The 27,454-nt window shown below is 43.9% G+C and overlaps 1 protein-coding gene across 9 annotated transcripts in view; it reads right to left on the bottom strand.

The window, feature by feature from the left end:
• LOC118313562 (RNA-binding motif, single-stranded-interacting protein 3) overlaps positions 1-27,454 on the bottom strand; it is a 144,028-nt gene that overhangs the window by 34,541 nt on the left and 82,033 nt on the right. For all 9 annotated transcript variants that reach the window (XM_047336130.1, XM_035639405.2, XM_047327164.1 and 6 more), the window contains one exon: positions 20,710-20,801. In XM_047336130.1, coding sequence (XP_047192086.1) covers positions 20,710-20,801 — 92 coding nt within the window. The remainder of the gene's footprint in view (positions 1-20,709; positions 20,802-27,454) is intronic.

Here is a 27,454-nt window from a genome sequence, read left to right as displayed (position 1 = left end):
GAGGGGAGGGGAAAAAAAAGCACTGCACAAAGCTCTACAATGAAGCAATCGCGCAGAACAGAGATCACTTATGATATTATTATGAAAAGTGTTGAAAATGTCCGGATCATCATGAAACTGTGGCGGGACGAACTAAACTATGCGGGCCACCGCAGTCTGGGTAGTGAATGGAAAACACTGCGGACGGCGGACAGACCCTGGCTTAACACGCTTCCTTTGTGATAGCATTTCAGCATCATCTCGAAAACCAATCAGCTCCAAAAGTTAATCATTTGGAAATACCCTCCCAAATAATCCACCGAGCTTGGTGAAAATCCCTCCATGGGTGAAAATCCGCACGCGCACGCGCGCACATGCACACACAGAGGGGTGGAAAAAAAGGAATACACTGGCATGGCTGGAAAGCTGTGGGAACTTCACAGCTCTCGCAACCGTGTTGACATTCAGCAGTGAACCACTGTCTGCGGTTAACAATGCTGAATCTAATAAAGGCACATTTGCATGTACAAGTTTCAGGAATTCAGTGGCGGAATCACTTGAGAACTTGAACTGCTGCAAATTAGCTCCAGAGGACACCTGAGGCGACGGCTGCGCCTCACACTCTCACTGCGACTGTGGACTTTGTCATAATCAACGATAACTTGACTCACATGGACACAAAAGGCATGTCGGTTTTCCATCTCTTCTATGTGGCAGACGTTTTGCCCCTGGTTGAGGCAGCACTTACCGAATCACGTTCCCCCTTTCTTTTGTTCGCGAGTCATAAACCTATTAAATGGTGAAACAGAAGATTTCCTCTTCCTGTGGTCAATGTGGTTAACGATCTAATTTCAATCCAAGAGGCGATGTGTCTTGGACAAAATCGCATTGTGGTTTGTCCAATTTCAGCCAAAAGTGGGTCAGCCGCTTTGTGTCTTGCACGCATTCTCCGTACGGCTTGTGGTTGATGGAACAAGGGAAATGAATGCAGATTTGTGTGAACAAGAGGGACGCCACAACCTCTTCCCCACTCCTCCAGGCGCTGATTGTGATACATGTCTGTGTCGTCTAATCCACCGCCCGCCCGAAAACCCCTCATTTTTTTCCCTTTGTATGCTTTATATCGTCTCAATCCAGGGAAATCAAGAGCGAGATGGGCACAAAATCAACGGGGGCATCGTGGCGGGTTATTGAAATCGCGCCACCCTCAAATTCACTATCTCCAGACACAGTCGGCTGCGAAACACATTTATTTGCACAAGTACTGCTGGGATATGAACTTAAGTGCTTTGGAGCACCCACATGTGAATGAACTCTGCTTGACTTTGCTCAAAGTTTCCATTTGCACAAAGTAATTTCTCCGTGATCTCACTCAGCATGTTGCAAATGACTCACCTCTCTCTCTCTCTCTCCCCCTGTCTCTTCGTCTCTCTGCGTCTCTCACCCCCCCTCTCCCTCTCCAACATCTGTCATGAGCTGGAAACAGCTTCACACCGACTGTGCCTCCCCCTGACTGTGTAGCCTGCCAGCGAGTCGGACTGTGTTTTCAGCTCCATTAAACCTCATTGTTGCATCATTATGGTCTGTGCCCCTTATTGTGCCACCTCCCGGGTTAACTTGCAAGGCCACAACACCTGCTGAAGGGCTGGACTTTAAAGAGAGGGCAAAGCAATGGTTAAATAGTCTGCGCGTCAGATGGATGGATACGAGGTGAGGTGGTACACTTGAATGGAACATTTCTTTGCAGTCGCACTTGCATCTAGAATAGCAACGCCTCACATCAGAGAATGACACGACCTCCCGCGACCCCGAACAGAGACGAGTGGCTACTGAAAAGGGACGGATGGAAAGACGGGGACAAATGGAGTGAAGACACATAGGGCAGAGCGATGCTTTGAAAACAACTAGCACAGCACTCTCACAAAGAAGCGGTATATGATAAGGGAAATCCGACTTTCTGTTCATTATGTGTCGACTCCTTCCTCCTGCCATTCCAGCTCGCCTTTCACTTAATCCTGCTCATTTCCTCTTTTAATCCGTCTATTCTTCCCTCTTTTTTTTTGCCCCTCCTCCTGCCCACCTTCTCTCTAGCCTTAGCTTCCTCCTTTCTCATGCTCGCCCTCCTCGTGTCCTTTCCACTTTCCCCTACTTGCTATGCGCCCCCCCTCTTCCTCAGATTAAAACCTAATCTCCTATAATGGTAGCCTTGCTGTCTAAAATGCTATCTGAATGCTCAATTAATATTTAAAGAGAATGTCTTCCTCGCCCTTCTCATCCTTCATTTCCCTTCCTTCTTGCCTCTGTCTCACATTTTCCCCCTCTTCACACCGCCCTCGTCTTCAATTCCACTCGTCCTCTTGCCTTCCTCCATCTTCCTCTTCCTCGAGCAAAGTTCTAATCTTTCGTAATGATTGTCTGGCAGTCTAAACGTTCTGTAACGGCTTAATCAATACTTAATGAACATACCATAAATACTTTATGAACCCTAAACCCTGAAATCCCCAGGGGTTTCATTAGCCACGGCGATATACACTTTTCTCCATCTTCATGATGACTACAGGCTCAGTGATATCTACATGCCTCATCATTTAATGCCCCGGTCAGTTCATTCCAGTAGGCGTGGCGTTTGACTGCCGCTGCCTCTTCATGTACGTGCATTTGCTCTTGTATGGGCAAAGAGCACAAAGGTGTACGTAAGATTTTATACTGTATGTTCTCTCAGTTATAACAGTACCCACCAGCCATATGTCGGGCTGCTGCCTTGCTCATCTACAGTTCTTGTAATCGGGGTATTTGCGTTTGCATTAATGCCAGTACTCTTGCTTGTTAAAAGCCTCCGGAACGTTTGGGTGTATATACTGGCCACAGCTGGATATTTTCCCGTAAATATTAGTGGGTCGCATGTCTCCAGAGAATTCTGTTTAATATGCAATGATACAAAAAGGGCACAGATTTTACATCTGTTTTCACATCCTTTCAACTTCCAAGCAATAACAAGTATTTCACAACTGGCTCTACACCAGGTTGATGCCATGGTCAATTGACCACAAACGTAGGATCATTAAAATTGGAGTTGGAGGCTTTTGAAATGATGGCACACTCGCAGAAAAAAACCCACTCAGAAGCAGAAAAGATGTTTTCCATTCGGTGGCTCTCCAGCAGCTGTGAAGTGGCAAAGGAGCCCCGACTGTTCAAAGAAAATGGCATCACACTTGACTAAGTGAGAGACTGACTATGTTTCAATGTTTAATTCAATTTTGTGACAGGCAGAACGTTTTTTTTTCCTCCCTCTGGCTTCCAACACGACCTGTGTCTTCACACTACATGACTCATTTAAAGCAATAAGAGAGGCCTGTCTCCATAATGTGGACACACACACACACACACACACACACTTCTCTCATTCTCTAGTCACACACTATTATCAAATTCAACCAATAATTTACGTTCGCAGCCCCCCCCAGACCTCTTTCTGTTGCTTTTTTGAATTGATCTCTACTGTCCATGTTTTTTTCTCATCGCAATTTTAACATGGTTTCTCCTCATACCGTCTCTCTTTCTCCCTCTCTGTTTTTTTTTTTTTTTTAACTCACACCGTCTCCACTGTGTGTATTAAAAGGCCAGTAATTCATCACAGAGTCAGAGCTGAGTTCAGTTCCTGCTGCACACCAGTGTGCAGGCTGCTTGTCTGCCAAAACATCCAGAGCTGGAATCAATCAGCCAATCCTGAGACACTGAAACCGTCAGGAAGGGAGGGAGGGAGCGAGAGAGAGAGACGCACAGAGAGAGAGAGAGAGAGATGGATGGGGGGAGAATGGTGGAGGTGGACATACACAGAGACCCTCTGGGTGGATAAAGCAAACATTTTCTCGGCTGAATGAAGAACAAAATGTACATTAATCTATGTATTTTCTTGTGTGTGGTTTGAAATAAAAAAAAAAAAAGATGCTATGGATAGATTCCATTCACATGGATAGACTAAACAACATTCTTGCCTGATTGTGATTTTACATCTGTCACGCCGTTTTATTGTTGTGGATGCACTCGTTTATTTTTTCGGAGCGACCACGCGAGCGCACGACTCACGAGCGCGGGCTCCGATTCCAGGACAGGACCGAGACACACGGGGCCCGTGAGCCATTCTGGATATAAGATTTCAAAACTGTCTGACTGGCAAAACGTCAGAGCGTCCACTGAAGAGTGCACTACGACAAAGGGAGGTGAAACACAGGTTTGCGGTCATCGTTGCAGTTGTTGTGCTCATAACACAGAGCGCCTTAGGTGAGACTGGTGTGACACCGAGCCAACCGGCCAACAGTGCCAAGGCCCCGCTAGAACACATAATACCCCATGTAGATGGATTTCACACAGGAAACGCCTACACACAATAGGCATGATGCCTAAACAACACAGTACGCACACATCCCTCTCTCCTTCTCTCTCCTTCTCTCCCTCTCTCTCTAGCTCTCCTTCTTTTCTTTCATTTCTCCTCTGTACTACTGAATGCTGTAATCAAGGCTAATGGGACTCATCTGTTGGCCAGTCTAATTATCTGGAATGCAGACGGATGATCTGGGATACAGGCCTACACACACACGCACGCACACACGCACACACACGCACGCACACACGCACACACACGCGCGGACGCTTGCATTTGTTAAATGTCAGTAAGGGCTCGGGCAGAACTTCAGAAAAAAAAAAGTCCGGAATTCTGCGGGAGCAGCGTGGCACAGAAAAACCACGCTGCTAATCTGACACAAAGCCCTCGCTGGTCTTTACTTATTTATTCACTGAGTCATTCCGGTTATTTCCGAACGGAGTCATGCTTTCCCATCACTTTCAGTCATGATGTTTATCTCCGAATCCCGTTCAAATCCTCAGTCATTTGACAAAGACTAACCTCCCTAAAAATGTGAGCATGTGTATGTGTGTGTATGTGTGTGTGTGTTTTTGTGTATTTGTGTGTGAGCTGTCAAGAGCTTGAAAGGGATGGAGAACAACACAGGCTCCTGCAGCTCTCAAGACAAAACACAATACACCCAAGTCACAGATCCAATTTGTGCATGATTGATTAACGACAATGGAAAAATTATCGTGAGTGCACCCGGATGCTCATTTAAAAGAGAGGGATTTTGGACAACAAATCTTTTCAATGTCTGATAAATGTGTGTTAGTGGCATTCAAGGCCTTGTCAGCCTTATGTGATGAGGAGAGATGGCAGGCTTCAGGGAAATCCTTGCTCCGAATAATTAAAACAAAGTGGGGGGAGTCGTATCTGACTCTTCAACACACCCTGTTGACACCCTTTGAGGAAGAGCAACAACGTACATATCACACTAAACTTTCAACCTAGACTATTAGACTATACTATTGTTTAAAAGCCGATACAGATTTTTCCAGTCTGAGTTGTTAATAAGATGAGTTTTAGGATCAGCTAAGCACTTTTCAACAGGAGCAATTTGACCCGGCATTTTCTAAGATGTCAACCAAAATGCAAAACAGTTTTTAGAACATCAAGACAGGAGTTGAGTCTGTACAATTTGTTCTCGTATCAAAATGAGTTAAAAGCCAAGCCACGATTAAACAAAGTCCAAAAATAAGATAAAAGCATGGACAACTTTTAAAAGAAATATAATCATTCAGAATTGTTAAAGGAAATATGATTTCATTCCATCACAAGAAAGGTTAAAGTAAAATATTAAACTGGAAATTGTGAGCAGTCTCCTACAGCCTATGAAAACAGAATGATTGTCCGCTGTGACATAAAACAGTATATCGTCTGCATATAAACCAAAAAAATGAATCATGTGTCTTTTATGGGGCAAGTATACAGAAAATAAATAGACCATAAACTGATGACTGGGGGAAAGTAAATGAAGGAGGACAGAGCTGGAAGAAGCCTCTGAAATGAATAAAGAGGTCGCATTGAAATATTTGTGAGTCTAGAGGAGTAAGCAATGCCAACAATTTGAAATGAAACTCTACTTAGGAGTAGATTATTGGTTACCTGAATTTGTGAGAGCGTAGTCCCATTGTCAGTGTTAATCTGAGCTCGAACCTGGCATATGCGACAGGAAATGTGTCATGTTATAAAAGTCCTCATAACAGTTTTAATCATCAACTAATGGTTTGTTTTGACGAGATGCTAACACTTGCGCCGTTCCAGGCGGGGCTTCCGTGCGACCGTGGCCCATTCAAAAGACTTGTAGTGCGGCCTGGTACGCCAATGTCTTTTCGGAGACTTTGTAGATGTCCATGATGATAAATCCAACATGGAATGACTTTTAAGATCATTTCTATCCCGTTTTTCAAGCGGCAAAAGGCTACTGTTGTTAGGCCTAGAGGACTTCTAGCCGTCCATTTTGTATCCACTGACCAATCAGAGGCTTTGTTTCCGACTTAGTACCAATCAGACGCTGTGATGTTGACTGGTTGAAAATTTTGAAAAAAGACAAAGATTTTAGAATGAGAACGGGACCCCTCACTCCACCTGTTTTTCTCCTACTACAACTACTGACACAGTTCTCTGTCATTGCAGACAGGAACTGCTTTCAGGACTTATTTGTAGAGAAATGTACATAACTAGGAGATGCGGCTGACCAAAATTATGGAAAAATGGCTTAGAGAGCAAGTCAGGTACCACTGATGTTTCTCACATTTCTGGGTCAGTTTGTTATGTCGTGCTGCATATTTTAATTCTCTTTGGAAAACAAATATACATGTAATATGTATTTTAATTTAACAAGTGATTCAACAGTGTTATGTTGAAGCACCAAAAGGTGATTTAAGTTAAATACCATTTCTATAAAAATCAGGCATCAGTTTTATGTCTGTACAGCCGTTTTCGCAAAATACACAGCAGTGGTAGACCTGCTTTATAGGACAATAGCCTGCAGAGAGTGTTGGGCAATATGGGAGAGAGAGAATGAGAAATGGTCAACTGGTCAAGAGCGATAATCAAACCTTGTGGTGTGTGGTTTACATGGTCTGCAGCCTACACTGTGACCCTGCATTGGGTACTGTACTCTAACAGATTAAAAGCAAGTTCAGGTCTGCTCCTAAAATGACTCACATACAGCACTGCCTCTTCCATTCCTCTCTCTCTCTCTCTCTGCTCCTTGATTGTCTGTCTGTATCAGAGCATTTCATTAGAAGAATGCAATAAACCAGGGGGCCTGCAGGATTGCTGGATTATCATTGAGGAAGCACCTTCTTGGATAAGGCAGAGAAAATTAATAAAGTTTTTTGACAGACTTATTGAATGAGGTTTTTCTTTTTGTTCCTGGCATCCCCCCCCTGCTAATGGCATGCGGCTTGTCCTCAGACAAATCATTGGAAAATGAAGTTAAGAGCCACAGCTAGGAAGAAAACAAATTAACAGGAAACTGCAAAATTAAAACAAAAGTTTGGATGGGAGGAGAAGCTTTGGGCTCTCTGCACTGCAGTGATTAAAAATAAGGCACTGGCTCAGACAGAAGAATCACATCTTCTCAGGGGGAAGGAAGAGGTGCACTCGATTCTGACCAAAGTCAGAAGTCAGAGTTTTTCTCCCACTGTGTCATGTTACATACTCCGCATGCATGCCAAGATTTATGGTCAAAATGCAGTTTGAAAGCTTGTATAGAAAAAATATAGCCAAGAAAAACTAATATCAGATTCAAATTCCATGGAGCATATTGGTGATTCCAGCAGAAAACCCACCATACATCTATTATATCCTGCATTTGAACATATATGGTTTTTCAGTACAATTTCTCATGAGCAACATCTGGCCAATGGGCCATTTATCACAAGGTAATTCATACTTTTTTATAACGCAACTCAGAATTACAAAAAAATATCATGACGGCAATTGTTTTCTTTTTTCTGCTGCGATAAAGCAAATAACCTTTTTCCCTCATGAGAGCAATTATTTTATTTTTCTGCGATAAAGGAAAATAGCATTTTTTTATGACCCCCTCGTAAACGAGTTGGTTGAAGGGGTTAATCTACAAGAATAAACTTGTACAAAATAGAGGACTGTAGGCTGTATGCCTGACAGGTCAAAGTCAAGGTTATCGAAACACCCACCTAACTGTTACGTGTCATTACTGAAACCCATCTTGGCGACTGTCATGTAAAGAAAAATAGATGCAGAATGTTAAGCTTTCCAAGAGAAATTGACGAATGATAATCACAAACCAGTGTGAGCTAGTTTTCAGGGATGTGCTGGCAGTGACGAAGAGGGCTAAACTCAACTGGATGAGATGCAAGGACACATGCTCTTGGGATAAACTTAATGCTCTTTGGGGGAGTTTGTGTGTCCAACAAGCAGCTTTCACAGGACCTCATCCGGACAGAGACAATTTCTACACACGCAGGTTTTGAAGAGAGCATGCAAATAGCGAAGCAAAAACCTTATTCAGAAGAAGATTTTGTGAGGGGCCCTTCCTCAAGGACGATAGTTTGTCTCAAAGAACCACCACAGAATTGATTACTGATATGGTACAAGATACTGAAAAGGCTACCTGCCTGCAATGAAATGACATCGCAGCTCTACTAGCCATTTTTGTGCACAGGGTTACTGATATAAGGGAGGATATACTGTATTTTTAAGCCATGTGCATGGCACGACCAAAGGTGAGGATTTGTTTGAGCAGGTTGTTTTTGGCTAAAAGCAACTATGCGTACCATCATCATCACTACCATCTGACATCAGACGCTTGCCAAAAAGAAGCAGTTCCAGCTAACACATTAGAAATGATATAGTAAGACCATCCAGCCATCCATCCATTAGACTTAACCAGCAACACCATGCTGTCATATAGCAACTACAAAGCAATAACAGTGGAAAAAATCCTGGTGCCGCCCATGACTGTGAGAAGAGAACCCGGATAAAAACCAACATGGGTGCATATAGTAAGCTTTAAGGGTTGAACAACCAATAGTAAAAAATCACAACAACAAACAAGTACAAAATATAGAATTGTACATGTCGTCAATAAGGCCCACAACGGATAATTGAAATGGAAAAAGGTTTTGTCACCCCTGCCCTTGAGGGTGAGCATAGTCACTGTAAACGAGGGGGTTTAAAGGCAAAGGCTACAACCTTATTCTCAACTCAGCTGCGCTGCAGTAAAACCGTCATGACATCCAAGGGCACATAACAGTTGCAGCACTTATAAAAGTTGTACAAGCCGGATGACTCGCTGTATAACTGGGAGTTAAGCTGCCCGTGTCCACCCACATCTTTTGCCGGCCTCGGCCGTGGAGCCCTGTAGGAGAGGAAGACTGGTTTACACTTCAATAAAAGACCTTTTTCATCAACTCTGCTCTTCTCTCTGCATCCGTCACACAGCAAACCATCCATCAAGGTCGTGTGTGTGTGTGTATGTATATGTGTGTGTGAGTATGTTTGCTCTATAAGCAAGGCAAGTATGACCTAAAAAAAAAAGTTAAAGTTTAGATATCCAAAACAAATGAACAGTGTTTTTTCATATATATGATTTAATCCCGGTGGATGAAATGAATTATGCGCTGTTTAGGTCAATCCTCATAAAATCCACCACCACCAGTACATGGCAACATTCATTCACAGATAAACTCTTAGACCCACTTGCTACGAGTGAGCATTTTTCCTCTGATATGCCACTGAGCAGCAGTCGGGAGTAGCACTTGCTCAAGGACACTAACCTGTGGTTGTCGAAGCGTTAAGTCTGAGTTATTTTCCCTCAACACATTTTCCCTCTCACACCGGGGCCTCCAAATAAGACTCTTTAAGACTCAAATCTGAGAGTATCGTGTGTTATTCAATCCCCCAAAATGCGTATTACCGTTTCATTGACCTTTAAGACCATGGCTGATGCTCTTCGTCATCTTAAAGTCATCCTCTTGCAGGGATTAGCTGGGTTTCACAATGTATCGATTGAACAACAACACCAACTTCATGTGAGCATGGTTGACTTTCACACAGTGTAATATGAGTGACTGAGAAGCCAAGTCAGTGGATTCTCTGCTGCCAATACACACACACACAAATACACACAAATACACACACACACACACACACGCGCACACGCACACGCACACACCATTGTGTTATATGTTATATGTGTGGCACTTCGACCTGATACTATTTCATCCTGATCAATGTCTTTGTCCTACAGATCCAAAGCTCAAAAGCCGTGGCCTGTTGCCATGGTTATCTCTATTTGAAACCGGAGGGATTAACCTCCAGGGGGATAGCTTGGGAGAGAGAGAGAGAGAGAGAGAGAGAGAGAGAGAGAGAGAGAGAGAGAGAGAGAGAGAGAGAAGGAGACAGAGAGCGAATGAGAGAGAGGAGCAAAACAAGAGGGAAAGAGGGGAGAGAAAAACAACTACGAGTGAGAAGAATCTCATGGCACAGTGGAAGTGAATCTAATAACTAAAGAGATGTAAGGTAAAGAGATAGGTAGACATAATGTATAAATGAACAGATAGACACACGGTTAAAGTTCTCGTTCATTTGAATGTCTATCTGTGACTTCTTGCAGCAGCAGTTCTTCAGTTTATGTTTCATGGCTCTGATTCTGAAGTGAATTACGAGAACAAGATCAAAATAAGCAGGACAGCAAAGAGGGATAGTGGAGGGACTAAAAGTGAATACAGCTGAGGGCTGCAGTGGTTAACAGGCTGCAATGTCCCAGTTGTGTTGCACACAATTATTCAATATATTCAACCGCAGTACTTCAACAATATAATGAAATAACCAAACACAACAGCCGTATTGTGACTGACTCCATTCACCTCAACTGTGTTTGCTTTGGCTCGGTCATACAGAAACCACTGGTATGTATCTCAAAACTAAATATTGGGATTCTCTCAATGTGATGTTGCATTTTCCATTGGCTGTCATTACACTTTGTTATGAAAAACGGCAAAAAACGTGGCCACTGCCGTCACACGATCCTCTTTCTCAGACACGGGCGTGTGAGCTGGAACCCGAGCCCTCTGGCTGAAGGACAGTCTCAGTGCCACGGATGACGCAGCCGGGGCAACATGTCACAGCATGTCGGGGAATTCATCTAATGTGCTGGGAGAAAATAAAAGCACGTACAACTGTACCAGTTTTTTGCATCAGAAGGTGGCTGGGTGGCTTTTAAAAAAAAAGAAAAGATGTGCTCGAGGTGTGGTCCTCAGATGACAGAGTGGAGATTTTCTGGCGGTCTTTAGATGTCGGGTTGAGGGCACAGTGGGGCCAGCTGACAGCTTAGCGGACCAAGGTTATGTACTTTTAGAAAGGTAAAACCAGCCTGAGTCAGCAGATATGAAAGGGCACACACACACACACACACACACACACACACACACACACACACACACACACACACACACACACACACACACACACACACACACACACACACACACACACACACACACCACACACACACACACACACAGCCAAGAGGTTAAATGGACTCATTTTCGGGGACACCGTTGAGAAAACAGCGGCCTAATTACCATCATATCCTCCAACAAGGACACCATGACGCGGCGCACTCACGTTCATCTATTCATTTTTCACCTGTTCGAACCACGTCCTCCCCTCTTGCAAAGCCATTAGGCTCGAACATGGTTCTTAAACCCTTCCAGCCCAAACTGAGCAGCTTTAGTGTCCTCCTGAGACGAAGCCTTGTTAAAGCTTCATCATGCGAGCACCCACCACAAACTGGCCTGTGTTCTGTTTGGTTCCCAGTCGTGCCGTAACCCCAGATTCTTCTAATATAAAACCAACCACTAACCAGTCAAGCAATTTATAACGAACGCATCGCTAACACACACAGCGCACGCATACCAATTCATATATTCATACACAGGCACACGCATTGACATGTGAAGAGGGCAGAAGCTGCGATTACGTATGATTTATTAAAATAGCATAGGAGCATTGAACCTAGCACCTCTAAATTTAACATTCATAGGAGCAGCGAGGAATTTTTTATCCACTTATAGGACCGTAGCTGTTAATGTTCAATTTGTCCTCTAACGCCAGGATTGTGAATGTTCTTGAAAACACGGGACTGCCAGTAGCTGTGGAGCGGGGTCCTTCAAGATCTGGCCATAACCTCCAATTTAAGAGTGCAAACATAGCACATGTTGTACAGAATTATTACTATTTTTCTGATGTCAAAAACAAATTTCCTTGTCTAGTAGTGACAATTCCAAATGGATTTTCTGAAAATGAACTTAATTGGATATCAAGTCAAAGTTTAATACGCTTGTCTCTATAGCTGTTAGTGAAACAGGGAAAGTATTAACTCATGCGGAAAAAAAAAAATCGATAATCAAAAATGCGGTGATTTTTTTATACTGATTTATAGTCTGCACATTTTATAGTAAAAGCGCAGATGCTTTTAATAATGTAACACAACCGTTACTTTCTACAGGGCAGCTCCAGTAAATGGCACAATCTGTCTGGATGTACTTAACGGGTCAAAAGGACGTTTACCCCCTGCGACATCAAGCCCTGCAGGCTGTCGAAATTTGTTTTGAGGTGTCTATGGAACACCCACCATTTACTGTATAGAAGTGATGAAGTTTCCTGTGCACTGCTACTGGCATTGAACATAATGTCTGGGTAGTTCAGAATATGAATCCACTGACCTTACTGTGCATAGTTTTATTCAGAATGTGTTCTCTGGTAAGCACGTGTGTGTACAACTTTGGTGGAAAAGTCTATAAAATGTTTGAAACTCATAAACCCTGGTTGTGTGTAAAAGTGCATACTTCATCTATCTTGCATAACAGTGTAACAGAACACTGTATATCTGCTGCTGAAGGTTTTTATTGCAATTTTTGAAGCTTTACAACTGTTCGCCCTCCCTGCATGGATGATCACATGCATGCAAATCTCTTGTCTGGGTAAATGTTAGACAGGACTAGCACGCATGAATTTTGCCGGTGCCAAGCGCAACCATCGCCGTTGTTCCCGTTTAGATCGACAAGCACAGCGCACTCTGAGGAACCCGGTGAGGAGACTTCAAGAGGAACAGGTGGAATTGGGAGGTGTGAGTGAAAGAAAATGAAACAAGAAGAAGAAGAACAAAAAAGAAAAGTAGGACAGACAAGTGAAGAGGTAGAGAGTAGACGGAGACAGCACGAGAAAGAGCCTCATTGGTTTTCAGTGGGCATGTGCAAACTCAGACGTACTAAAAGGTTACAGCATTTGATTTGTGATATTCTACTCTGAGAGCTCTCTCTCTCTCTCTCTCTCTCTCTCTCTCTCCTTGTCTGTCTGGAGGAGCAGTTTGGCTACTGCTGTCCACAAAGTTTGATCGATGGCGGAATTATGCCATCGGATTGTGAATCGAGCCGACTCTGCTGTCTGCCCAATGACAAACAACAAACACGCCTGGCCACCAATAACAATGAGAGATGCGAGGGCCGGGCAGCCAATCGGAAAACAGACTTAATAGTGTAACCATAAAATAAGGACATTTCTGTCAGCCTCTCCTACCATCATTAATAGACTTCATTCATTTGTATTCCCCGGAGAGCGTGCACTAAGATTTTAAATGCACCACCACTCTATTCTTCCGCATACCCTGCCCCCCCCCCCCAGCCTTTTATTTCCTTCCTGTATTTCCGCTTTCTCCTTGATCACTGTGCATCCCTCCCTCCCAGAGTTCAGGCTGCCCACTCCATCTTCACTCCATCTCTTTCTCTTGCCCTCCCTCGCTTCAGTTTGGGCTTCCCACTCCCACTCCCTCCCCTCCATCAATCTCTCGTACATGCACCCCTCCCTTGCTCCAGCGGCCCACTCAAAGGCTAATTCCACAGAGGGATAGAATGTGAGGAGAGGCATTTTATAGTGTTTTCCAGTTATCGCTGTCCTTATAGTGCTGTTCTCAAACCGGCTCCATCAAACCGAGCACCACCCCCACTCTCCAGCTGCCTACTCCATTCCTGCTCTGTTCAGGGCGATGTTTCCCTCTCTCCTCTTTGTTTTCCATCCTCTCGGGAGGTAACGCCGGGCTGATACATGAGTCTGAAAGGTCTCATTAATAAATGAGGCATTTATCAGTTTAAAAAACACTGTATTCTTTCAAAATGAGGCCTGATATGAGCTGGAGACTCAGAAAATAACAGCATTTTAAATGTTACTGCCGTAGCCCCTTGCTTTGTTTCATTGATACATGAAGCTGCAAAGGGGTACTAACGCAAATAAGACATTAAGTTTGTTTTGAAATCTATTATTAACTTACTCTGCGAGTGTTTGGCGAACTCAAGTTTAAATCTATTTTCAGTTGAATCGCTGTTAGACACACAAGACCACGTTTTATTGCATCAACACCACGTCGGCTTGTTTGTTTCCTTTGATTTGAATTAAATCTTGCTCAGGAAAACAAAATGTGTCACTGTCCATGCAATATTTTTCTGCTGTAATATTTAGTCAAAACATAATCACCCCTCAATCAATAATACATGGAACAAAAATCGAATCAGATCAAAGGGTTGTAGCCAACTGGTAGCCAAGATATCAATTGCTAAATTTTTTTGTGTTTGGATTCCTGGGGCTTTCCCCCCCCCTTTTTTTTTTCAACCTAGCTTGCATTGTGGTTGCAGTATGGTATCACTGATTGTTGTGCACATGCAATTGCTCTTGATGGTAAAATACATTAGCTAATGCGCCAAAAATAAAGAACCTGTTATGTGTCACGAGAAATTATCACGATTGCTGTTATGATGTGAAATATTGTCTCATCAGCTATGCCACAGGGGCACATTAATCACCCACACCCCACGTTCATCTTCATTTTCTTCTCTATCCCTCTGCCTTTCACACTCTCATCATCCCATATCCCGTCCATCTCTTGCTTTTCTTTTCTCACTCATCCATTTAACTCCTCCATCTCTCTCTCACACACGCACACGCACACACACGCGCGCGCACACACACACACGCACGCACGCACGCACATGCACGCGCAGGTAATGCAGGGTTAATAAGATTGGAGAGCAGCTGATGGTTGTGCACATTCAGGCCAGATTACATTTAATTCAATTGTGTTTCGCTCACTCGGCTCCCTCCCACTCCCTCTCTTGGTGGTCTGGCCTCACAAAAAAAGACACAGGTTCACACAATAGGGTACAACATGTGCTTTCAGTTTGGAACCAGACACAAGGATGGATCTCTTAGGGAAGAAAAGAACATGATAATTAATCAAATGTCTAGTCTAAATATGGACTAAAATCATTTTTGCAGAGAATGATTGAAAGGGTGCAACGCGTGCTTTCAGTTTTGAGCTGCTGAATACACACGCACGCACGCACGCACGCACGCACGCACGCGTCCATGGTCACTCTGCTGCCCCCCACTTTGAAACCAAATGTGATTCACATTGCCTTTTGCAGAGAAGACTAATTGTTTGGTCCTGCATGCTGCAAGAAATTGTAAGAAATTGTCAAAACAACTAGATAAATGATCGAAAGTCTCTTGTGTCATCTTATTTACTCAGACTGAAGTCTGTTTACACTGTTTACACAAGGCAGGTTTGGTCCACGGATTCACGCAGCTGATGAGACAAAGTCAGACTCTAGCGTCATCAGAACAGTATTCACCCGTCAAGATTTGGTGCCCAGTGAGGCATGTCCATCCCAAGGCCTGCAGTGTCGAGCATTTCTTTCATTTATGTACTTTAATGTTTATTTGATAGGGGAAAAATATAATAGATCTAATGTAGTGCGATTGCTCATTTCCAACGTCAGTTCCGAGAAGGGCCTTTAAGAAAACAAACATCTCAGCATCCGAGATGCTTTTTCTGCTCCCCACAGTTGTTAAAAAGAAATAGTGGTTATCTGAGTCGCCGCAGCCTTTGTGTCAGCTCCAAAGAGTCTGGCCATTCTCCTCCGACCTCTTTCATCATCGAGGCATTTCCGTCTGCAGCTCGCTGGACCTTTTTTTCTCTCTTCTCACACCATCCTGAGAAACCACCCTAGAAACTGTTGGGATGCCGTCCTGACGTGAACATTAACTGTTCCTGGCATGGTACCTGCAATGTTTTCACGCACCGCACTGCTGCCACACGATTGGCTGATTGGCTCGAGGGTCTCACTTATGATTTGATTACTCAATGACTGGAGATTTGAAATGACACGGTTACACGCAGACTGCCGCGGGTTTGCCTTGCCACCACATGTGGACCCATGGAACAGAGACGGCCTAAACTAGCCAAGCATCTTCCCCCTTAACTTCAAATGTTAATAGTGTTAATAATTTAATAATGTCAGGAATTACATGAACCAAAAAACAACCATGGAACGTATACGTTAGCAAGCTACACTGACTTGCCAACATGTGCATGCTATACAAATACCATTCACACAATATAACAATATAACAATATAACAAATGAGATGATTGCACATCCTAACAACTCTGGCTGTTTCCACAAACATGTCTGAGAAATCATGTTGGCTCAACCACGGCTTATAATTCCAGTTAGCTTTTAATCATTTCCAACTGTCCAGAGACAAAATACTACATCTTCTCCTTCCCTATTACAGTGATTGTTTAGTTTTTACTGATGGAAATGTTTTAGTAGGTTCAGAGTGATATGAGATCGATCATTTAGAATTTTTAAACAGATCATAAAGCAGAAGAAAGACCACAGCAGCACTATTAATGTAGCCTAACCCTCCCATTTTCAAATGATGCCTTTTGTTTGTCACTGAGTTTGCTTCAGAAAGCAGAGTGCTACTAAATTCTGCGTTATTAGGATGGTGTGTCATGTGCGGGTGAGAACGAGAGAAAGGGGAAAAGAGTAAGATGAGGCGAGGAAAAAAGTCTGAAAAAAAGAAGAAGCATAGAATAAAATCAAAACAAAAAGGACACAAACACTTTTGATCAATTGGGATGAGAGATGAAGAAGGGGTGAAAACCAGGTGAAAACAAAAAGAAGGTGACACGGTTTCAGGAAAGAAAAAGATGAGAGTGACAGACGAGCAGAAAGAGAGCAATGCTCACGTCTTTCCTGTCTGTGTTTGTGTCTCATCTTTTTTTCCACGTCCCCGTCTGCTCTGTTGTTCTATTCTTCCCATCACTAAGCGTAGCTGTCAGACACACACACACACACACACACACACACACACACACACACACACGCGCGCGCGCGCACACACACACACACAGGGAGAAAGCTAACACACACTGGATACATCAGTAAACCCAGTGAAGAGAACATCGGGCACTTGGCTTTAGCAGAAAACGTACGACAAGAAAGGAAGAAAGAAAGAAGGAACACAAGTGGACTAACCCAAGGCTCTGTGGGTTTATTCCATGGCTGATTCAAGTTCACTCTGTATGTGTATATGTGTGTCCTCGCTCGCTTTTTTTTTCTCCATCACACCAAGCCTTCCTCTCTCTCAACCCACACAGACTCCCCTCCACTCTCTCTGTCTGTCTCTCCTTCATTCTCTGTCCTCACTCAACCCTGTAACTAATGACTCTGGAGGAGGAGGAGGCGCGCACGCGCACACACGCACACACACACACTCACACACACACACATCCACCTACACTCTCAACATAAACACTCAAAACACGTACAGGTGAGGGGGGGGCGGGGGGTACGTACAGGAGAGAGGATGAGGAGGTGGGGAGGGGGTTGCAGGGGGTCAGATGACGAGAGGGGAAGAAAAAAAGAGAGACAGAACAGGAGGGAGACACACGGGACGCCAAGGATAAAGTGGGGGAGAGGAGAAGAAAGGGAGAGAGGAGGGGAGGGAGGTGTGAAGTGTCACTGCCGGTGGTACCGGCTCTCTAATTAGCATAGTGACCTTGGTCCACGGTTAAACACACAAACACACACACAAACACAGTGCTCATACAGTATGCAAAAATAAAGAGTGTGTTTTGTGTTTGCATAGCAAAAAGGTGCCAAATATGAATTTGAAACGACACAAAATCCACCCGCGCACGCACGCACGCACACACGCATACTGTTTCCTGGCAAATGCAGCATGTCACTGGGTTTATGCCGACACAAGGGGGAAGCGTAGAAAATAATAAGCGAAAAACAAAGTAGCACGCCCGCGTAAAGTGAGTTACACAGGTGGGTGTCGCCGAGGGTTCGGGCGTGAGGGAGACTCAAGGTGTGGGATGCGGTGGATGCAGACAGACGCGCGGAGAGAAGGTGCGAGCGCGATGTGGGGGAATTGCGAGAGCAGCCGGGAGCTGCTGCGGCGGCAATCATCTTTCAGGTCAACAGTAATTACCGGGAAGACTGAGGGAGCCAGCCTGAGACACACAGTTCCCTCTGCCGTCACATCTCGGGTCGCCGCATTTTTCTCTCCTCGTCTCATTTGCTTTCTTTTGTGCCGCGAAGACCCAAAACGTGCACCTGTCGCAAAAAAGCGGACGCCAGAAAGAAAAAAAAAAGGCTGCGGGGCTTCTGGCTGCGAGGCGAGACTGCGTCCGCACCGACACTGCAGCAGCTGTCCTGCTTCAGATGTGCGCTGCCATTAATCCTAAAGTTATATCAGGAAGCTGCCATTGTAAACATGCTCTCCTCTCTCTCTCTCACCTTGACCACTGACCCAGAAGCAATGTTTTTTTATTTTGTTGTCGCTCTCGATGCAATCTGTGAAGTCCCCCTCACTCACACTCTCACTCAGGTTCAGATGATATAACCTCCTTCTGCGAGCGAGCGAGCGAGAACAACGCCAGATGTGTTGAAGTCTGCTCTGTGAATGAAAGAGGATGTTTGCTGAAGATGTCACCGGCTCTTGTGTCCACCGTTTCCATCTGATGGGAGGTAAGAATGTTGAGAATCAACAAAAAAAAAAGAGATTTTCTGAAAAACCTGTGATGAACCCGTCTCCGGTGGTCTGCCTGCACAGACGCGTTTGTTAATTCGGCAAATAAAGGTCAAGGATCTTCTTTCAGAGACCTCCAGCACAGTCCATCAGATATGCACCTCAATGACCAGCATCGTGCAACATTACCCCACTCCACATATTATTTATATATTATTATTAAGGCTAGATTTGTCTAACTGACTTGTGTGTGAATTCCCTGCTGTCTTTTTTGGTTGTTGTCGTGGGTTATACGTGTTGTGTGTGTGTATATATATATATATATATATATATATATATATATATATATATATGTGTATGTCGTTATTTTTTCAGTCAGGCACCTTTTTGGTCGGCCCCAGGTTTTCCCCTGTAGGGTCCTGCAGGATTCAGGAGTTATCGCACGGAAACAGAATTTATCTTTATAGATCAGATCTCATGAAGAGATTCAGAGTTCGTCTGCAGCGTTTCACTCCACCACAGGCTCGGCAGTGATGTTCAAGGTCAGATCAGTGTAGCTTCACACAAAGTATTCACCAAATCTCCACTGCCCCAAAACGAAATAACCAATATTTGCCTTTCTTACATGTCCCGTCTCTGCTGCCGGACTCCCGTCACGTGGTGAAGCTTTTAACCCGAGCTAATGAAACTGAAGTCCAGGCTAACTTGAAGAAACTCAGCGTAGGCTACTCTGACTGAGATGTGAGAACCTTCATTGCATGAGTTTTCACTTTGAAAAATGTATCTCTGTCAGTCTAATTGGCGCAGAATGCCAAAAAATGTTGAAGGCTCCTGCTGAAAACCCAACATCAGTAAAAACTGACTTTCTTGTGGCACCCGGATTGAGGAAAGTTAGACGAGACATCAGCAGCTCTCTGCATAACTAGTCCATGAAACAGTAAGAAGTCTGTGTAATTTCATTTGGAATTGACTCCTTGGCCTCCCTTCCATCCCTCCGGAGAACTCCATCTCCGAGGAGTCGAGGGTTCTTCTCTCTTTAATAACCCTAAACACATCAACAGCACTCTTCCAAACCAGCCCCCTCCCGCAAGCTGTTAGAAACAAAATAAGAGATGGAAGTCTAATGAAAAGAGGTTTAATAGAGGAGCAAGGCAAAGGTTGCTGAGAGGCTTGCCGCTGTTTAATTCAATGGGACGCTCCTAGTGCCTGAAGACTCGCCCAATTTAATTGCACTCCTCTCATTTATAAAAAGGAGGCACGCCGTGATACAGCCCTAATAAATCTGGGAGCAAGGCAGGCTATTCAGTGTCTTCCTCTCACACACATAGACGTATACTGCCATTGTGCTGGGGATGCCCGCATGTTTGGGTACAGCATTGTTGTCCAAACACACACACACACACGCAGACACACGCACACGCGCACACACACACACACACACACACACACAAAAAACACGAACGGTACAATCACTTGGGAAATAAAGACCAAAAAAAAAAAGATGTACAAGGTAAGGAGCTCAGCTCAGCTGGCTAAGTCGACCGCTCCATCCTTCATCCAATATTTTCAAGGATTTGATCAATAACTAATAGCTAAATTATGCAATAGTCCTTAATCAACTACTCTATATGGGCTAAATCAATAATCCCCCCATGGACTTAATCGAAGCTGCAGTATCAGTCTCACATCAGTCAGTGTAACAGAAAATAAACCCTGATAATCCAGACATGATCCACATCACACTTTTGCTGTCTTCATCTTTATTCTCATCCTGACCACAAATGACTTCAACCATAATCACCAACTATATCATCATCGTCGTCACCACCAACACCAGTAGCTTGAGCGCAGGGTTTACAGACGATGACAATGAGTCCACCTGGAGTACACAGCAACACGAGAAGAACACCTCAGTGAAAAAACGAGTGAAGCGGGCGGGTTGAGGCTCACCTTCGCCATCTGCGCCTGGACTCCGCTGGCTTTGAGCGAGGACACGGCCTTCTGGGCCGCTGCGGGGCTGTCAAAGTCCACGAAGCCATAGCCTGCAAACATGGACAACACAGCGGTGAGGAGGAGTAGGTTGGGGAAGGAGGAAAAAAAACAACATATAGACTAACAGGAATATCAGTTAATGCCGGTCGCAATATTACTGAGCAAAAACCACTTTCATCAGAGTTCATCCCTGTCAGAAATCCCAGACCGCGTTGTAATTTCAGCGCCACATTAATCCAATAAACGTGTCAAAATCAAAGTCAGGTCATGTATTTAATGAAGCGCTGCGAGTTCCTCCATTAAATGGGTTTTAGCACAGAACATGAAGAGAATTGGTGTCATAACAGTAACTCTCGATATCTTGTTTATGATCCAAAAAGAGCTTTTAATGTCTGCACGAGTTTATGCACAGTTCATTACAGCTTCTTTGTACTGGAATTATGACTGTAATAATGTATTTCAGTGTACCCCCAAATGACACGGCTCCCTCACGACGTCTGTAGTTGTGCACATCCTCTGCACCATGTGGACGGTGACGCAGTGTTGAACAAAACATCCTATTGTCTGACGTGTCATGTGCTCATTTCATCCGTGCACTGCTCTCGATCATTACGCATGGTGCTTCTATAGTAGTCAATACCGGTCAATACTGTTTGCCTCGGCATCAGTATCGCCCTGAAAAATGCATTGAAAATTTGAAGAAGCAATTCAAGTGTGTGTGTGTGTGTGTGTGTGTGTGCGTGTGCGTGCGAGCACGCGCACAATGTATCTGTCAAATTGTCGATGCTCTGGAAAAAAATCTTGTTTGGCCGCTATAGGAAGTGCTGAAGGACACAAGGTCTGAACAGACACATACTGTATCAATGTCTACTTTTCTTTTTTTTTTTACTGGGTCACGTGGGCGGGGCTGGAGATGTCAAACAGACAAAAGGAAGGAAAAGGACACAGCCTATCTGCTGCGTGAAAGACAGTTTGCGCGTGTGTGTGTGTGTGTGTGTGTGTGTGTGTGTGTGAGAGAAAGAGAGAGAGAGACACACACTGATAAACAGGCACTAGGCGGCAGAGGTAAATGTTCGGAAAGCACAGCAGCTTTGGAATTCCAGCTGCAGTTTGGAGGTGGGCTGCATGTTAACACAATTAAACGATTCACATTTCAAAAGCCTCTCATCAAAATCCTAAACGTAAACATGTACAGAACGAGGGAATACACTTCCTCTCCCCTCAATCCTCACATCTGTTCTTGTCCGTCTTTCTGTCTTTTTCCAGAAATTGGAGCCATGCTCCGTTTTGCTGATAAGCAGTTGATTCTTTCTCTCTCTTTTTTTTTTTTTTTTTTTGCTGTTGTTCAAAGGAAGCAAGCTGCTTTCACGGCGAGATCTGCACAGCACACACAAATATTTACACTGTTGCTAATGAGAAGCACATAATTTAGCCGAAATAGGGGAACACAAACGCACATGCAAGTTCTTACCATAGCCCGTACACATGCACACGTCCAGATCCCACAGATCCACGCAGATAAGCGCGGAAAGAAAATATATGCAGGCCTTCAAACTCACATACACAAGTACACACTCAATGTTTTTGTACTTAATCTATATTTACCTAATTAGAGCCACACCAGGAACACTCGAGCTAATTGAGAATGTGCATGCAGTATTCATCAGTAGCCTGGCTCATTTGATGCTCATTTTACTCCAGAAAAAAAAAAAAGGAACATTTCCACATCTCTCACATTCCACACTTCGACTAATGGGTGTTTGTCTAACCACAGAATGACCATGTAATTATCGAGCTCACAGTGGACAACTCAATCACCACGAGTCCAGAACAGACTCCTTCTGTTTGACGGCAGTTGCTTCGACATTTATCAGTGTAAATATACATATACACGTAACAATGCTTGCCAACAGACTGCATTTAACAACCACATGTACAAAATCTGAGCGCATAAAAAATTATGAGCTGCACAGAATGTCTGTTGCTAACGTCACTGAGCTTTTATCGGAGCTTGACATATTTCAGATCATTTTGGGTTAATTATTAAGATGAATCAGGCCTTTATACAAAACAGACCACGTGAACAATAAAGCTGCCAGACAGCAACGGTGACACTAAACTGACTCATTTGGAGGGCTTCAATTGTCAAGTAGATTTTATCTATTAAATTAAGCATGAGACTTATTGTGGATTATTACTGTATGACCCTGTGTTGTGGGGGCAGTCGGGGTCTCATCAGGCCTGCATGAAAATTTAATTTTACTCACCATTAGTGACCTGTGGCGTTTGGTAAAAGCCACATTTTCAATTATTTTGATCTATCCAGAAAAATTCACAGAAGCAAAATGACAAATTTGTGAATAGACACACAGACAGAATAAAGTGAGTGTTTTTAGCGGTGTGCAACATGTCCCACTTGTGAGGAAAGTATCTGATGACCAGCCAACACCGCATGGTAACGTGGTCACTAATAAGAAATTCTCTTGTCCGTGGGAATAAGGTGAAGTTGGTCAATTTGTTAGTTTTAAAAGAAGCTAGAGGCTTAAGGCTTAAATCTGCAGTGTAACCAGGAGCATCCTCTTTGGAGCTGCTCTGTTTACGGCGACTTACAGATGAACTATGACGGCTCATATCGAATGTGTCCTTAGTATTATTGCAGCCTGTGTCTCCGGAGCCTAGTGCATGCTCGGTAAATAAGACATTGAGTTGTCACAGACGTTGGCAGGTTATCTAGCTTTAGTCTGCACATTTCACCGAGGCCTCGCGTCAAAAGAGGTTTGAGTGTCGGCGTGATGAAAGACGCACGTGATGCCCACCGCCAGACGTTATTCACTCTTCTATAGCTGTGAATGAAAACATAGTATGTTCATCTCCTTGACCAGTTTGCTGTGATAGAACATCAGCCTTGAAGAGAATGTGCCATTTGCTTTGGGCTGCCATTCGCTCAAGGTGAGATCTGTGTATTGTGGAAATGTTATATCCCCTCTCTTCAGCGAGGTCAGAGGTCAAGTAGCGGCGACAGAACACACCCCAGACGCTGGTAGGGATCCATTGTCTTGCTCAAGGGCACTTGAGCTTGCCGAGTTTGGTGTGCAGATGCCTGCCTTCACGAGCTGATGGATAGTTTGCTGAAGTATTTCACTGCTCTCCTGCCCAATAATGTACTTCTTCATATAAAAACCTACTCCCTTTAATCCAATGAGTACTCTTCTCTCATATGGATGTAAATGATAGCTTTTTTTGCAGCGATGACGAGGAGATTTCAAGAGAACGTAAGACTGAAAATAATATCTATGAATTATATAATCCTCCTCATGTGCCCACCCGCGTCTGTGAACTAATGACGACACAGACATGGCAATTCATCGGGCTCAGTTTGGGCCTGCCAAATATTACGCCCGTGAATGGAAAAAAAAGAAAAAAAAGATTCTATAAAGAAGCACAAACATACACGTGAATACACACGCCCTCGTAGAAACAAATGGAAGCACAGCTAAACTTGAGCATGCACACACACAAACACACACACACACACACACACACGCACGCGCACACAGGCACGCACACCCCAACCTTCCATCTAATCTCGTGAGCTCCCAGAGTTCCTGGCATTGAGCCATTAGAATGGGCTAACCGAGTACAGCGGAAACAGCAGAGAGACGGAGCAAAGGAGGAATGGGAGGAGGGGCAGTGAGTCGGGGTGGGGGGAGAGTGAGAGACTGGCAGGCGGAGAGGGAGATGGAGTGCAAAAAAAATGAGATGAGCAACAGGAGAGGGAGGGGGCAGGGAATGGCCAGGAGACACGGAGACGGTGAGAGGGAGGGCGCTTGTCTTTGGGAAATGGAAATCCTTTACAATCTTAAGTGGTTTCCTCTCCCTTCCTTCCTCCATCCTGTTCTCAGTGCCCTCTCCCTCCCCCAGAGCTCCCACGCTGCTAACTAGAAAACTGTCTGTGTATTTAACACCGAGCCACTACCTGCCACGCGGCTGAGGACTTCATAAAAGAGAGTCGTCAGATTATTTTTTTTTTTTAGACGAAGAGGTCAAAGTTTTGCTTTCTATCTTTTCCGCTGAAATGACAGTTAATCAAACAGTCATTCTCAGGATAGCGTTTTATCATATTTATGCACCAAACAGTTGAATGGTTGCAGACGTTCAAGAGAGACAAAATCCACCGCTCAGGGTTGAAGAAGCCTTGAAGACGGAGCATTCTCCAATCCACTGAATGAGCCTCGAGAAGATTTGAAAAGCCCAGGAATAAAACAACTATATTGAGATATAGTAAAAGACATCACAGAAATTGGGACCACGAGGTCCCTGCATGACAACAGCAGTTTGCACACCGATCAAACGCTGTCCCTGCAGACCCGGCTTTACTTGTTTACCTGCATCTCTGTCTAGACCCCTCCTGTTCTCCACGTCTCAACGCTTTCCTCTGCGAACTCTTCAACGACAAGAAAAGGCCGCCTGCTACGTCATCAGTTTCAAAGAGTCCCCTTCCTTTTCTGTCAGCCCCTGCAGGTTATTTTTACCCCCTCCCTCCACCCACCCTTTTGCCCCCTCCCATCCATCCCTCCCTTTCCAGGAGGACTCTCTGTGCCAATTTGTACTCTCTTAGTCACGCTAAGCACTTATCTTGTCCCCACTGAATGTCCCTGCAATCAAACCAACACTTATCCAGTTGTAAGGCATTCTAATGGCCGAGCAGTAATGAAACTCCATTGTGGGTTAACAACTGGCGGAGAGATGAACACAGATCGGCAACATGAAAAAAAACAAAAAGAACAGTTACTGGTAATAATGCTGAGATATGTATGCATTGTACATAACAAGCGCTGGAACTGTTGACGGGGGCCGCAGCCTGTAAAAAATTGCCTACGCAGGTGCGGCATTCTGGGTATTTTTGTACAGTAAACAATCTGCATGAATTTATAGCTGGCTGAGTATGGGTTTGCATTTTGAAACAGACACTCTGATGTTTGCTATTCATAAAGGCCTTGAATTGAGTTCAGTGCCAGGATCGGATACTAGAACACACATACAGCAGCACGTGGTCAAACACTCACTGCTTTCACAGGAAAAAAAAGAAGGAAAATGTGTTAGATTGTGTTTCATCATAATACGTTAAAATCTGATATGTTAGAAATGCCAATGTCAATATATGTCTTATATAATAAAGTCCAAAGAAAAGAACTGGTATGCATATAGATTTGAAGATTATTGAAGTGCACACATCCATCAGCTCATTTTTTTGCAGCTTCACGCCATCACAGGTGACTCCTCCAGCAACAAATTCAAACTTTTTAGGTCTGCATTGATTCGTAGTCCGTCCACGTTAGGGCACAAAATGTGACTGAAGGTGATTAAACAGGGGCTGTCAACTCGCTGCTCCAGTCTGAAGCAAATAACGCTGCTGATCATCTGATGGCCTGTATCTGATTAAAGCTCAGTCCTTCAGTCGCGTCTTTATTCATCGCATGATTAGTATTGGCAGAGGATTTCATTCATTCAGAACTTTTTATCTGATTTCAGAAAGAAATCCAGAAGACAGGCAGTTATGTTCGTACTACATTAAAGTCGTCTCCATAAACATCCTAGTTCACCGTCATTAATCCCAAGCCATTGTAGACATTGCACAGATGAAACAGTGCAGGCCAATGCGGAAAAAAAGTTCACGCTGGGATAAAGGTGAGTGTTATCTTATATTTTTCATGTCGTATGTCACTCAATACTTACTAAACATCCCTACCTTGTCTCTTAGCTCCAGGGTTGATTATCCCTACTGCAGACATAACTAGTTTAAATAGGTCACAAATATGTTGTTTAATTTCTAAAATGGCACAAAAAAAAAACATTTAGCAAATTCATTTGATGTAAAACAAGTTAATAGAAAAAATTGCTTCACAATCTTTTTCTAGCTGCAGATTACAACTCACTCAAAATAAACCACAGTGCCCATGTCCACGGAGGAGCGTGCCAGTGCAAGAGTGTGGCTGGACGATGTTTGATCAACATCAGAGGTCTACGGCACAAACAAAAATAGATATGCTTATATGATACAATGATAAAAAGGATAAAGTTTAAATTTATAAAGTAAAGTAAATTTATAACTGGCCACTTTCATTTAGTCATTCAATCAAATATCTATTGATGTGGTGAAAGGCATAGGAGAGCAAGCTCTCTTTTTTGGGGGTACGCCCCGATTACAATACAAATACACAATATAAGAAACAATACTTCACAAATGTAAAGTAAGACAATACAAGCGATACATGTGTTTGAATGTAAATGGAGGGCTCCCCGAAAGTTTATGGATTAAGTTCACGGTTTGGTTTTCCCCCGTCGAGGCATGTAGGTCTGCAATCAGAGCAGATCAAGTCTTTGAATCCTCATTTACATATTCGCCATCGGCATCAATCAGACTACACTAGAGAAGTTACACTACAGAAGTTGATATGCTGATTACAGGGCGTTTGTGCTGTTGTCCTAAACCTCTGAGCGCAGGCCTGGCAGATGAGAGGCAATCATGCCGAACACATGTTCTCGCGCGCCTCTTCACAAGCAGACGGCTACAATCATATTGATTAGCGCTTTGTTGAAAAAGCCCTCCAACAATCAAGCAGACCCTCATCAGAAGACACTTGTGCCTCGTTCACCGGAGAGACTATTCAATACACATCGCCGCCATTGTTTAGTGTTCTCC

This window comes from Scophthalmus maximus, chromosome 1 (assembly GCF_022379125.1).
Source record: "Scophthalmus maximus strain ysfricsl-2021 chromosome 1, ASM2237912v1, whole genome shotgun sequence".
In the NCBI taxonomy this organism is placed as follows: Eukaryota; Metazoa; Chordata; class Actinopteri; order Pleuronectiformes; family Scophthalmidae; genus Scophthalmus; species Scophthalmus maximus.
This window is presented reverse-complemented; position numbering and strand designations above follow the sequence as displayed.